Source organism: Dunckerocampus dactyliophorus, chromosome 19 (genome assembly GCF_027744805.1).
Source record: "Dunckerocampus dactyliophorus isolate RoL2022-P2 chromosome 19, RoL_Ddac_1.1, whole genome shotgun sequence".
Taxonomy (NCBI): domain Eukaryota; kingdom Metazoa; phylum Chordata; class Actinopteri; order Syngnathiformes; family Syngnathidae; genus Dunckerocampus; species Dunckerocampus dactyliophorus.
In genome coordinates, this window is record NC_072837.1 from 10,023,669 (window position 1) to 10,038,604 (window position 14,936).

Genomic DNA, 14,936 nt, shown 5'->3' on the forward strand with positions numbered 1-14,936 from the left:
AGGATGGCAGTGCAGAGTAAGAAACATCTATTGAATTATTCAATTCAACCTCCTGAAACCCAGCAATGCATTTTTGTCCTCGGTGAGGGACAAGCGTTTCACGGCCTTTGATGTCAAATGCAAAACACTACAAGAATAAAATCTGTGTGGAGAGAACATCCTGTGCTTTCTAGTGATATGGGCATATTGTTGTCACACATGACTCATTTTATTGCAAAACCATTTTTATTTTCCCGGGTCATCAGGCTAAGTCATCTCAATCACTATATTAAATACAGTAGAGCCCCGCTTTTCACACGAGTTAATTTCCAAGACCACCAGCGAATGCAAATAATCCGCGAGTAACTGAGACCCATGAAAAATTTATATTTTTGACACCCGGCTCGCCTCACCCCATCCAAGCCCCTCCTGCTAGCTTGACGTTTACGTCATCCTCCAATTTTGGATCAACATTTCAGATAAAAGCGGTTATAAATGATCATGTAATATGATCCATGAAGAGATGGAATCGGAGATGTGGTGTAGACGTTTATATATTAAACATTAAAGCAACTATGGTGTGTTCAAGGGCGACCGAGCAAAGTGCGAAATCTCAACGCTTGCCGAAAAAACAGTCAAGACTTATAAACATTTAAAAATGATGGACCTTTTTAACAGGCATGTATGTACATGTATGCTGTACATTTGACCTGTATTATCACGTATTTATAAATGATTACCAACTTTGGGTGAATGAGATTTGTTTTCTGCAAAACCAAAGAAGGGGTGGGTTGCTTTAAAAGCCTTAAAAAGACATTTCTAGAGCACCTGTGTAAAAGGCCTTATCTGTATTTGAGGCACACGTGTGGCAAAAACATACAAAACATATCCAGTACCTTGCAAGGTGAAGTGGTAGCTCATAAAAATCTTATATGGCAAAACGAACAATATTTACATTCCTTCAAGAGTGTACAATTCATTGAAACAGTAAAAGTATATTCCCACTGGGTTTCTTTCAAGGAAACAGAATAAGGTGTGGATTGGAATTAATTTATAGCGCTCATACAATAAATGCCGACTTCTTGGCACAGAAGAACAATTTGAAATAATATCTGGAAGCATTAGCAAGTCTGTGCTGGACATAGTATACGTTTAAATCAGACACAATTGTGAGACTTCCATTATAAGGACTTAAAGGAAAACCACTTTCGCCCATCATCCACAATCCTTATGTGAGACGTGAACTTTACCTTTTCTGTGCTGATATAAATGATATAAAAACGATATTTTTATAATGATATAAAAACAGCTAAAATGAGGCAGCTACAGTAAGTGATGCATGTAATGGGACACACCTATTCCACCTATAATACCTTCTGAAAAAAACTCCAAAAATGGCCAACATACTAGAGAAGCACTCTGAAAGCGCAGACCTCCACCAAGCGACAGAGTTCCCACCCACCAAAATAATAATACATTTTTTGGATCAGTCTTTGATATTTTGTAGAAACTTGTCCTGTATTTTTATAAGTGCTCTGACCATTTTTTGTGGAGTTATATGCACAAATGCCGAAAATAGTCCTATGTCGCACTGTTAAGGAATCCTTTAAAAAAATTCCTGGGTCCAGACGGTGATCCGGATCACTCCCAAAATGTAATCAGTTCTCCCATAGCCCATTTCTGACAATTCCATTCACAACTTTTCGTGTTGTTTTGAACACAAACAGAGAAACACAGCGACATTGTTATTGTAGGCGGTAACACAGAACAACTACTTTTCTGGCGTAGTGACACCTCACCACACCACACGGGCGAGCTGCTAGCCGGCTAGCGACCTGCTTCACCATGCAATAGCTCGCAGTGCCTCGCTCACAACACCTCAGGCCACTACTAAAAAGGTAATGCTACATATTGGAGCTGCCGCCACTGCTGCTGTGTTTTTGTTTTTGAGTTTGGAACGGTTAATGCTAGGTGTAGCGCTCATTTCTATGTAAATCAACGCGCTCGGGAAGGAAATTCCGGTAATGATTAAAATGATCAAAGCATGGCAAAATACTGTAAATATTACATGTTATCATGGATGTACCTGTCACTACATGGTTACAGCATGTATATATAACCATAAAACCTTGTTGGAGGTTTTTGGAGGTGTTTAAATAGCGGGCTTTGTAGGCGGGATAGGTGTGTCCCATTACGTGCATTATTTGGCTGCCTCTTTTTAGCGGTTTTTATAACTTTAGAACACACAGAAAAGAGAAAGACTTGTGTTTATGTCTCACATAAGGATTGTGGACGATGGGCAAAATTCCCAAAACAGTGCAGTTTTCCTATAAGGCTCTGTTCCATACTGCCGTATACCGACTCCATCTACCTCCGTCTAAATATTTACATCCGATGGTATCATACGGCGGCAAATTTTTTGATTTTTTGACCGTGAGCGGGAGATAGAACAGCATGAATAATGTGTCAATACATCTCAGAAAGGCAACGGCTAAAAAAACGTTTGAATTACGTCTATTAACATCCAGTTTGCATCGTATAAGAATCCGAGGTACGCCTCATCACCTCATCACAACAGTCGTAGCTCCTGGACGGCCCACATTACCTGTTTTTAAGTAAAAAACGCTGAAAACGGCACGTCCAAAGTTTGATCTGACTAGTGCCATTGGTCAATGTCTTGATATGAGTGTAAGTCAGCTGAAAAATGAATTTAAAAGTCCAAAACAATTTGTTTTTTGGACAAAATCGTTAAACGGCACAGTGGGACAGAGCCTTAAGACTAAAAAATCTTTTCCACTTGATCCAGTATAGATGGTCAACAGGACACAGAAACAATTCCCGTCTTTCATTGTGGCTGTCGTGCTCCTTCCTCCATGTTTCATCCTGTGGTCTCCTTTGCATGAACTGCGGATGACTTCATTTTTGCTTTTCCCGCAGAGAATTGCGGTTTAAACTCACTTAATTTCCCTCATTTCTTTTTTTTGTTGGCTTCCTGCATCGTGTTTCTGGGAATTTGCTTGTGGTCAAAATGAAATGGTCAGCATTAAAAATAATAGAAGTAATTAGAATAAAATGACTGAACACGGGGAAGAAAAAAAAAAAAAGAACTGCGGGCGGACAAGCGAAAGATCCCGCACACGCTGACGTTTATCATTCGTTCACGTCACGAAAAGGACACCTGGCAAAGTTATGGCAAAATAATTCAAGTTTTTTGGCAAGATGAACATGCAGTGGCTTTCGAATTGATGGCATTTGAGAAAAAAAGCAGCCTTAAAGCTGTAAAGCACAAATGAGTGGAATCTTAACAGTCAACCTTTCCCTGAATGCATCCTCTTCGATGATTTCATTCGTCTTGACTGTCCTGGTAGCTTTGTCTTTCAAAAGAGTCCATGCTCTGCGTCCATTGGATCAGACGTTCTCATATAACAAGGTCCCGCTGAAGATGGTCAAGGGCTCAGAGGAGTACGCCAGCTTGCCGGTGACCAGGTCGATACACACCGTGTCCCCTGCCTCCATGGGCAGGATGATGTTGAAGACCGCCAGAGCTCCAGGGATGTGTTTGGCTTCTGCCATGGGCTTTTCCAGGCCTTCAGGCTGATACCCGGCAGAGTCAACCCGAGCCACGCCGGTATTGGATTTGGACAGCACCGCCTCGATTTTCATGTTCTTATGGCCGGTCAGGATTCCGCTGAAGAAGTACCTCCCTCTGACCGGGGCTGTGAAATAACCTGCAGGGTGGACGACAAAGATTTGAAAGGGAATTGCTAATTTAGGAGGAAGTTAAACAATAAGTGTTGCAAGTTCACCGCACAAAACATAGACAAACATAGTTTTGGGGAGCCACACCTGTGGGATATCCGTATTTGGCGGAATTTTTCTTTGTTAAACACTATTTATGGCAATCCTGCTTGTCCCTCAGCTAGCTTATTCCCTGGTAGCCTGGATAACTTATGTTGCAGCATTTCTCTCATGTTTTGTGTGTGTGTGTGTTTTGGGTATTTGCAGCATTTTGCTTTTGCATTTATTTTTCATTTACAGCATTTTCTGTTTGTGTTTTTTTGGTTTTGGATCATTTCTGTGTTTGGAGCGTTTGGACGTTACGCCGTGTTTACCCCCGTCAGCCACCGAATAACAGGATGAGAGTTACGAGAATAAGCAGCTGCACCAGGGATCCACTGACAGTTGTAATGTCCAATGCACTTTGAAGCCACAACCGTAACTACGAAATTATTTCCTCACAGACACGGTTTGAAGCAAAATATTCCAGGTCAGTGAGTGTAAAGTGGATTCAGACATTTTTAGGGCCATATCAAGTACTTCACCATTCCCTGGTGGTCCTGGATCGACTGTACATCGACTGGATCCTGCATACAACTCTAAACGATGATAGGAGCCCTGACAAAACCTGACAAGTATCCTCGCTGGTCCGAAACACTAAAGACCACTAAAGTAGCTGCTTCTGCAGTCGCTCTTGATATCTCAACTCAATGTAAAGGTGTTTCCATGTGACCATTGTTAAGTAATGAGAATAATGTTGGCAACAAGTGTCCAATGTAGACACCAGGCATGTCCCGATCCGATCTTAAGGATTGGGATCGGCTGCCGATCAGCTTTATTTTGTAGGTCGGATAATACTGGCTTCCGCCACGGGATCGGGCCGATCCGGTTGCCGTATCACGTTTGTAACGGGGCCACACTCCAACATGGTAGATGGAGTAATGCGCCTCAAAGCTGGGTGCCACTCGACTCCCGTGAGTTTCACGTTGGATGTCGGATATCCGGCGTTCTGCCTCACTGTGCCCGGACTGCTGGGTCATTGTGCGGGGAGCACGCACGCAGTGGCGGACCTACATGGTCGTGGCCACCCTTGGTCACTCTCCGGCCACCCCACCGGCCACCGAGACATTTCAGGTATCAACTTATGTGAGAAATGCTCTCACCTTGGCCACCCCAATGAAAAATGTCTGGCTCTGCCACTGCTCGCATGGGAAGTGCTGCTCTAACCACTGGTTGTTTATACTAGGGACCGTCAATAAATTACTATTGTGCTGAAGAGTTTGTTAAAAAATGTCATATATTCTAAATCACACCACAAATTAATAACAATAACAATGTCAAATGATGAGTCCTACCCTAAATGTATTTTGCACGCCCATTTTTTTCCAATTTTATTCTTTATTGGATGGATTTTTTTCTATCTTTTATTGGATTAGGGACCTGACTCACAGAGGTTTGTTGGTCATGCTGTGTAACACAAAAGCAAATTCAGCAATACTTTGGTTGCATTGTTTTTAAAGCTTTGAAGAGCTATTTTCATAACCATATTCTATTCCACCAATTCATGTTTGTAACTAAAACTTATTATTAAAAAAAAAAAAAAGGGATCGGTACTGGATCGGATCGGATCAGAAGCCAAAAAATGTGAATTGGGACATCCCTTGTTTTGTAGACAGTTCATCGTCTTGTATTGCCTTAAACTGTGTTTGTATTTGAGTTCATGTAGAACATTTTTATGCTTGAAAATGCTTAATTTAGACCAAGAATATGTAGCATTTGCTTAAATATGTTTATAATAGGCCATAGTTAACCGAACAGTCATTATTCATTCATTTTTGAGAGTGAGGGAGCGATGTTTGAACCGCGATACAGCAAGGGACTCTTAATGTCAACTATAAAAATGTCCTTTCGGGACTTCCCATGAAGAATGGCAGAAAGACCATTGGAAGTTTTGTTCAAGCAGAACAAGACAATCGGGAGGCTAATGATCATAATGAATGTATGCACATGGGCTTCAACACTGTGTGTGTGTGTCCCAGATAATCACTATCTCAATTATAAGAAAATTGCGATTCACGTCATTGAGAGCATGATTGCTCTTATTGAAACATTGAAAACCCGGTAATGGTGGAACATAGGACTGCTGTTCATGATAATGGGCTTGATAATGCCTCTCCAATGAAGTAAAGAATTAAGATTCTCATGCCAAATATATGCTGAGTATGACAAACACACAACTGGTCCATTTTGACATTTTGGCCTGTGTGTGTGAAACTTTTCAGAAATGCAATGAAGCAAAACACTTAAGGTGTGTTAGCTTGTTGATGTGTAGATGTACCATAATACTCAACTTGCTACTTTAAACAGCCACAACAATAGCCTGATTACTTCAAGTGACCACCCAAAACAAACATATCACTAACCTGTTTTGGGGTCATAGACATTGTTTTCATTGACGAAGACTTCGTTGAACGCAATGGTTCCCGCTCCCCTCATTGGCCGAGTCAGCGCGGCGGAGAAAGAAAGGCGGGGCACGTGGGCATCAGACCCTGCAAGACCTGTTGGGCCAGGAGGGCAGGGAGAGACAAGAAGTGGGAGTCAGTTTAAACAGAGATGAAACGAGTAATGAGGGCTTTCATGTGATGATTTAGTAGGAACAACACGTACCCTGTTCCCCTCTCAAGCCTGAGAAGTGAGATGAAAGACAAAAACAAAGAGTTACTATGTCAGCCCTTTCATATTTCATATCGTCATAAATTAAAATCAGTATTTGTAAGCAATAGATCCGCTTATGTCGTCAACAAAAGACCTGGTCCGCCATGTGTCTTGTTACTAAAAAGCGACAGCTTTAAGTCATGGGTGGCCAACTTTTTCCATCATGGGCCGCAAACTGAAAAATCAAAAGATGCGACTGCCACTTTGATATTTTACATTTTGGTAAACCAATCAATCCAAGTAGACATGCTAAGAAGTGATAAATAAAAAAAATAAAAAAACAGTCTGCATCTCATCTTTGTGATACGGATGAAAAAGTGTATTAGGATGAAAGTTTTCTCCTTAATTTTTCCATTTTTTTTAAATGTTATAAATATTTCAACATTTACATGTTATTTTTCTAGTGTTATGACTTTATTCCCATAATATTTTCGACTTGATTGTTGTAATATAATTTTTTCGCAACCTAATTTTCCAATTATTTTTGGTTTTGCTTTTTATGACAACTTTAGAAAATATCTTCTTTAATATTACAACTTTAATTTTAATTTGATTTATTTTTTTTATTTAATAAAATTAATTTAGACTTTTTTCCCCATAATATTATGACTTTTTTCTCCAAATACTTAAACTTTATTTTTGTTTTTGTTTTTTTAATTTTTGCTGGGTTTTTTTCTAGTTTTCTTGATTAATTGTATTTTTAAAATGTGCCACTGGCCAATAAAAAAAAACAGCTGTGGTCCACAAATAGCCCCAGGGCCGCACTTTTGGACACTTCGACAAACGGTACCAGTCAAAAGTGCGTCCAAATCGACACAATCGCGTTCCACGACGCCACACAACATAATTTGTCTTTACCTGGCGGTCCAGCTGGTCCTTGTTTGCCCTTTTCACCCTGAGGTCCCACCTTTCCTTGGGGTCCCACAGCGCCCTGGGGTCCAGACGCCCCTCGCTCTCCTCTGGGGCCTGGTAGACCAGGTGGGCCTGGAGAAAAGGACAGAGCATCCTCTTTACTGATAAGCGATGTTTCTAAGGAGATTTCCCAGAAAGCTTTGAGCTTTAACCTGCTGTGACTTTCAGCGCCGTGTTTACTGAAACTCCTCTTTCTAGGGTTTTAAGTAAATGCCTGACAGCCCAGATTCTTTCTCTGACCTTGCCTCCCATTGGCAAAGCTCTATATCTTGTCGGAGAGTCAGATCCCATGCCCTAAGTCCTCTTAAAAGCCTTACCCGTGAAATCCTGTCCTATGAAATCATGGAACTCCTTCGCCAAGTCCAGCAGGGACGAGTTCAGCCTGTGTATCTTTGAATGGATTTTTTCCAGCTGGACATTCTGGATATTATCGATAAGACGTCCGTGAGACGTGACCGTCACATTGAGTCCGTTGACGCAGTTCCACAACCCAGACACGTGTTGGTTCAGGCCCTCCTTAATCCTCTGTAGGCTGTCCGAAAAAGAGTCAAAGCGTCTGCACACTCCCTCCAGCTTGGAGAGTCGTCCGTCCAAGCCGTCGCTTAATCGCCGACACTCCCCGACTTCCGTCAAATAGTTGCTCCTGATCACTTCTATGTCTTTGCTGACACCGCCGAGCCGATCGCTTGAGTCGTCAATGTGCTCCGCCAGATCCTTCTTCAAAATGTCCAGCTTTAAACAGAATGCAGACAGAAAGGGTTTTAGTTTATTTTATACGGCACCATAGAGATGCAGCTCAAAGTCAAAACAACACTCCATAAAGAAAACGTTTCAGTCCATCCACGTCAATAAAAGAACACATAAAACATCCCTGCAGCAGGACAGTATTGCCATAAATGGTAGCTCGGGGTTCCATTCTGAAAGGCTATTTAAAGTTTAATAAAACACTGGTTCATCACTTGATGATTTAGGACTTACAGCCCAAATCCCGATGACTTTCTTCCAACTTTGTAGCATGTCTCTGCCAGTCCAGCGATTGTTCATTTACTACATACGTACATACACTTACAGTATGTACTGATTGTCCTGACAATTTTTACAATTTGGGGAAGTAGTTTTTTTCATTGCTTTTAACCTTAATGTGATTTGATATGAGATTTGTTTTTACTTTTAGGGCTGTCAAATTATTTTTAATTTTAATCAAATTAATCAGAGTTTTCAAATGAATTAATCATGATTAATCAACATTTTAACTGTTATTTTCTAAACAAAAAGATAAATGATGAAAAAGATAAATGACAGGACACAATGACATATACTGTACATTTGTATGTATTAACAGCTCCGAATGAACTGAAAATTTAATTCACGCTAAAAGAAAGCACACAAAATCAATTTGCCTAACGCTAGCCTCTTTAATAGTAGCACAACATATGAATCACACTTTGACCATGTTATTATGAGCCATGAAGAGTTGCGTTCAAAGACACCAAGTAACTAAGTTGAATTCACTTTTTCGATGCAGCTGTATTCCCTGGGATTTCCGAGCATACTTAAATGCATCAAATTGTACTTTTGCAGTAAGGAATCATCAAATTACTTATTTTACTCAATCAAATACAAATTAATTCACAACCTTTTTTTAGTTGATATACTACCTTTCTCTGTTAAAATAAAGCTACCAAAAAAAGACTGTTTATGTCTTTGTAAGGGCGTAAAGTAACAAAATTAGCGGGGGATCAAGTCATTATCTACCCCCCGTACATGTGCAACATACTGTATTAGGGATTATGTTTGACCAGGGGAGAAATTAAATGATTGATTCATTGTTGTTTTTGAATGCGATGTCCATCTGAATGTTCTGAACTTCCGCTTTCATGCCAGTGTTGTAGTGTTGCAGCACTAATCCTGCCGAGAGCCCTGCCCTAGACTGCAAACTAGTTGATACAGCACCTATGGGCCCCCACTCGCAATACAATCCAGATTTGAGCCCTAAGTATGCCTCACATGCTTATTAAACACATTTCAAGTATACAATTTACAGGTACTTACAACTAATGAATGATACTGTAAGACGATCCATGAACACATAGATTTACAAAGCTGTGGCAACTTCAGTTAGAAATAGTGTAAGTTTCACTTTCGTTAAGCAGCACGCAACTATGGTGCGTTCAGGGAGCGCCGAACAAAGTGGGACATCGCTACAATTGCTGAAAAAAACATTATCAGTGAAGCATAAACATGTAAAAACGTGGGCTGGTAGAAGTATTCTCTACATGTTACCCGTATCATCACGTATTTATAAATTGTTACAGACTTATGGTGAATGGGATGTGTTTTCTGTGGAAAAAAATGCCTAATTTCCGCCATCCGAGCAGTCTTCATCAGTTCATGCTCAGCGCCTAGACGGGACAAACACTAGTCTGACTAAATAGGACAGCTCTAGTCTGAGAAGATTTGGCACAAGTATTTATCCTCTGAAGGAGGAGGCGTATCCAGACAGGTGTGGTTTCGCTCTTTTGTGGTCAAAAATAGTTAAATGACGGTCGTTAGGGTACAATAGAGTGGTCGATGGTCGCTTGGGTGGAACCAAGTTTATTTTGCTTTACAGTAATCCCTCATTCCTTATTTATGAATGGAATAGTTTTGTTTTTAGAGAATAGAAAACCTGTTTACGACCTCCTAAATGCGGGTTTTAGCATGATTAGAGCCCTTTACACATGAAATAACACCCCTATAGTCACCTTTACACTTGTATTACCCAATACAGTAGACATAATAACAGAACATAAACCATTTAAGACATGAATAAGACACATGCTCGTGTGTTTCGCTTGTGTGTTCCCTAAAGAAAGTGACACTTCTGAGTTGAGTTGTAACTTGCCCTGAGCTACGACTGTAACAGTAGCTCATGTTTTCATTACCAATTCATTTTACCTCAGTGTGGATCCTGTCCTTGGTGTTGGTCAGATCATTTAGGAAGTTCCCATGTGTCCGTATTGTCGTTCCCATGTCCTTCAATGTGTTGTTGATGGAGTGGAATGTGACGATTACTTTAGATAACTCTCCTTGGATGGACTTCAGATCCCCTCCTAATCTTCCACTGTGGTCAGTGTGACCATCCAGGCGATTGGTAAGATCATTGATGTTGATTTCACACTGTGCGTTGGTCTTCTCCACTTCCTCTCTGAGTCGACCCACCTCTTCCTGGAGGTTTGAGCACACCTGAGAGCACACCGTTTCTCCTGAATCGACCTTTCTCCGCAGATCGTTCAGTTCCGTCTGACACTTGTCGATCCCCGTTGTGGTGGAGTTGGCCAGCAGACGCAGGTCGTTCTCGACGTTGCTGCAGATAGAGCAGTCTTCCCAATCCTGGCTCAAAGTTTCAACCTCCGTGACGATCCTGTTGAAGTGCTCACCATTCTTGCCCGTCACGGCAATGATCTTTTTCACATCATCCGTTAGGTTTATGATTCTGTCTGCCAGTGAGTCACCTGACACAGACAAGTCATTTAATCTTGTGTTAAATTTCTGGATTTCCCCTTGGTTGGCCACGACTCTCCATTCTAAGGTTTTGACGGTGTCTTCAGTCTGGCGGTCTTTTCCGTTAAACCCACATGTGTCGTTACACATTTTCGTAGTCGCTGTTAACCTTCTGTCCATGAAGGTTGTAACATTCTCCAGCTGGCTTAGACGTCGACTGTGGTCCCTGACAGTGTCCCCAAGAACAGCCACGTCAAGCTCTAGCTTTCCGATTTTGAAGCTGTGATCATCCAGTTGACTGATGACCATGTTGCGTAGCTGCGTGACGTCTCTTTGGACACTGTCCTTCAGATTGTTCCCAGTGTTGGTACACCTCTGTTCTGTTTTTCTCACGGTGTTATTCACACGTTTCTCTAACTCTCTTAGTTTGCCATTCAACCTGTCCTCAGTCACCCTTCCCTTTCCTCCCCCGGTTCCAGCCAGCTCCTTATCTAGTCGCCCTTTTATCGTATCACACTTGTTGGCAGTGGAGGTGACTTGGCCATCCAGAACGGACAATCTCTTCTCCAGCTCAGTGACAGTGTTGCAGCATGTCTGGGACTGTTCAGTCTCACTTCGAAGAATTTGTAGGCTCTGCCTTAAATGTTGGTCCATGGAGTTGATCAGCTTCTCCAGGGCTCTCACTCTTTCTCTGTCCGCCTCCTGCTTCCGCCTCACATCCTCCACACCAGCCTGAACACAAAAGAATAACAAGGGCTATGAGTTCAAAATAATAAAATCAAAAAATCTAAATACAGTGATACCCCAGTTTTCGTACATGGCATGTTGTACAATCTTCCGAAAACATTTTCACCTAAATTTTGCCCAGTTTTTGTATACTGTTGTATCTTGCGGTCAAACATTGTACGTAACAAACTGGTAACGTTTTTAATAAAGCTAAAATGATGTTAAATGTTCATTTATCAATTTAATCCATCCCTTATAGTCCAGTCTAACTGAAACACACGCTAACCCAATTAATTTTTAACTCACTTTTTGTTTCTCCCACAATGTTATTCCTCTCCCTAACAGCGTTGTGTCCAATTATGCAAATTAAACAATTACATCATCTACCCCAACACTTAAAAAAGACCTAATAATTTGATAGGTACATGCCTTGTCCAACAGGAACATGGAAGGTGAATGCGGCCAGAAGTGAATGTTCATGGAAAGTGAAGTCAAGGTATTAAAAGGGTTTATCCACCCTCTCCTCATACACTACAGATAAGCTTCCTAATACTTCTAAACATCATTTACACCGTGTGATGCCAGAACAAGTACTGATACTGCAGCAGAAAGGGACACATGGAAAAATAAGCAGGTTACAAAAGGGGAGTCTGATGTTAATCTGATCCACAAATCTATTTATGTACAGTAAATGAGGCTTCACCTGGCAGGCAGAGCAGGACAGAGTCACCCTTCTCTCCAGCTCAGTCAGTATTTCTTCCTTTAGTGTGTTCAGCTGGTTCCCCTTGAGTCCGCCCCCTATTGCATCGCCATCCAGGTCGTTGCCCCCTCCGTTCTCTAAGTGGTTATTAATGTTGAGCAGGGTCTGGTCATGGACCTGAAGAAGTAAATACCCACAGGAATTGAATACATTTAAGCTTGTATTACATATTCAGAATACAACATTTCATCTTTTTTTTATACATTTGTTAACCAGGTGGTGCCCCTTAGTGGCTACAATTACTGTCAGTATGACGTATACTACCATGTGTTGCGGTAGACGTCTTTACCACAACACACAATGCACGCATCGCAGACATGGCAGCTGTAAAGCTTTCGGTGGAGTTTAAAGAGGATCATTCCGGAGTAAAAGCTGCTAAACATTGACACAGATCAAAATTGAATGATGGGATGGAATGAAATAAACAATTTTGTGTCTGTTGACATGGAAAAAGCATGCCTCACTGGGAAGGGTAAAGAGAGAGGGAGGCGGTAACAGAATACAATAATACACATTATTATATACTGTGGTACCGACCAAATGTATGGATATTATCAAAATTAAATTGTACACCTAAGGGTCTTCCCTCAAATACAGCTGGTACTCTTTGTAGCCTCTACATCAGGGGTATCCAAAGTGAGCCCCGGGGGCCATTTGCGGCCCTGCGGCTGGTTTTATTTATTGGCCTGCAGCACATTCTAAAATTTAACAAGAAAACTAAACAAAAAAAAACAGCAAAAATTGAAAAATCAGCATTTATTTTACAAGAATAAAGTCAAAATATTAAGAACAATTTTTTAATCTAATGAGAAAAATATTATGCCAAAAAATAATGTCATTTTAGTAGCATAGAGTTGAAATACTAAAGATAAAAAGACAGGATTTTGAAAGTATTATGATAAATGAACAAAACAACAAATAAAGTACATTTTTGGACAATTTGGTTGGTGAAAAAGTTATCACGGGAATAAATTATAATATATGAGAATATATGAGAATAAAGTCATAATGTGAGAAGAAAATTTACAAGACGAAAGTTGAAATAGTTGGGCAAAAAAAACAAATGGGAAAAAAAACAAGCTCTGATTTTATGAGAATAAAGTCCACATATTAAGAGAAAATATTTGTATTGTAATGACATTAAAAGTCACAATTTTACGAGAAAAAAATCATTATATTATGAGGAAAAATAATGTCATTTTAGTAGCATAGAGTTGAAATATGAAAGAAAAAAGTCATTTTTTAAAAGGCGGAATCTTATGAGAAACAAACAAAAAATAAATAAAGCCAAATAAATGTTGTTACCTCTGTCCTATTATACAGATGGTCCAGCTTGTTCTGAATGTTGTTGATGGTCTCCTTCATGTGTGGCTGGGCTGAATCAGCTGGCACAATAGCTCCACTAAGTCCTGAACTGTACAGGACAAGAGTAGACATTTGCTCTTTAACAGGGGTCACACAGGGAATAATGTACGGCATTAGTGAAATGAGTGAAAAAAAATTGGTGAAAAAACACATACAGCCTCTGGTTGAGGTCATGAATGGAGGTCTGCATGTTGTGGAGGTCTTTGGTAAGGCCGGTGATTGTTTCCTCCAGCTTTCTGACCTTTTCACTGTCACCTGTGTGTGAAGAAAATAACAAGGATTGGCATGACTGGTGACACGAGTGTTGTTTTCTTTTTGGCTCAAAGGGGCTTTGGGGTGAAATGTCATTTAAGTACTACAAAGTACTACAAACTCAGTGTATTTTATTTGCCCGACAAATAGATTTGGCGCTACATGTTGGCCCTCGCTCATAAACACATTAGAATGGGCAACTTTATCTACGGCATTGCACAGAAATCAAAATAAATGCCTACGCATGTGCAAAATTATCTACCTGTACACACCGCAAGGCATGCTGGGTGACCCGCGGTACTCTATCCCAACATGCTACCCTATATTTATATCTCTAGATACACAAAACCAATTAAAGACAAATCTATTGACTTTTCTGGTGCTACTAGACACGACCTTACGGCTCTTCTCAACAAGCAGCAGGTCCTGCTGCTGCTGTCTAAAATCTTGTTCGACATTAAATCCCCACCCCCACGCCCTGCAGCCCACTGTGTTGAATGCACTGCAGTCCTGTGGGAAACACTGGTAGTATTCTTTTTTTGCAAATACACTATATTGACACCAGGCTCCCTCTGTTGTTACAATAGTTCCCACTGGGAAAAGCTCCCATTCTTCTGGGAATAAAGCAAGACATTTTCAAAATAGATTAGAGCGATGCATTTTTCCAGGTTTCTGTTACGAGTTGACAGTGTATTTATGTTTCAGTCAGTCAGACAAGAGTGGCCCAGAAAAGTAATTGTGGATTGTTGCTTTTGATTCTGGCTGTGTACAAATGCTGTCTGGCTCAGTGTTACGGTTTCCACTGGTTTTGATAGAGAGCCACAGATAATGGAAAGTATGACATCAAGCAAAACAAAGGCGTGCGACATGAAACCTCACATTTAAATATCCAGTTATAGTTTGGAATGATACTACACTGGAGCCGCACATTCTCAGTTTAGCAATTTGCAAATTTTGAGTCAAAAAT

The 14,936-nt window shown here is 40.6% G+C and overlaps 1 protein-coding gene across 1 annotated transcript in view; it reads right to left on the reverse strand.

Moving 5' to 3' along the window:
- Window positions 1-203: 203 nt before the first annotated feature.
- The window catches only part of emilin1a (elastin microfibril interfacer 1a), a 31,804-nt gene continuing 17,071 nt past the window's right edge, over window positions 204-14,936 (reverse strand). Inside the window, exons 4-12 of the mRNA XM_054761870.1 lie at window positions 13,873-13,972; window positions 13,658-13,766; window positions 12,296-12,469; window positions 10,321-11,598; window positions 7,701-8,115; window positions 7,330-7,455; window positions 6,424-6,441; window positions 6,180-6,314; window positions 204-3,707 (exon numbers count right to left, since the gene is read on the reverse strand). Of these exons, the coding sequence (XP_054617845.1) occupies window positions 3,388-3,707; window positions 6,180-6,314; window positions 6,424-6,441; window positions 7,330-7,455; window positions 7,701-8,115; window positions 10,321-11,598; window positions 12,296-12,469; window positions 13,658-13,766; window positions 13,873-13,972 (2,675 nt within the window). The 3' untranslated portion in view covers window positions 204-3,387. The remainder of the gene's footprint in view (window positions 3,708-6,179; window positions 6,315-6,423; window positions 6,442-7,329; window positions 7,456-7,700; window positions 8,116-10,320; window positions 11,599-12,295; window positions 12,470-13,657; window positions 13,767-13,872; window positions 13,973-14,936) is intronic.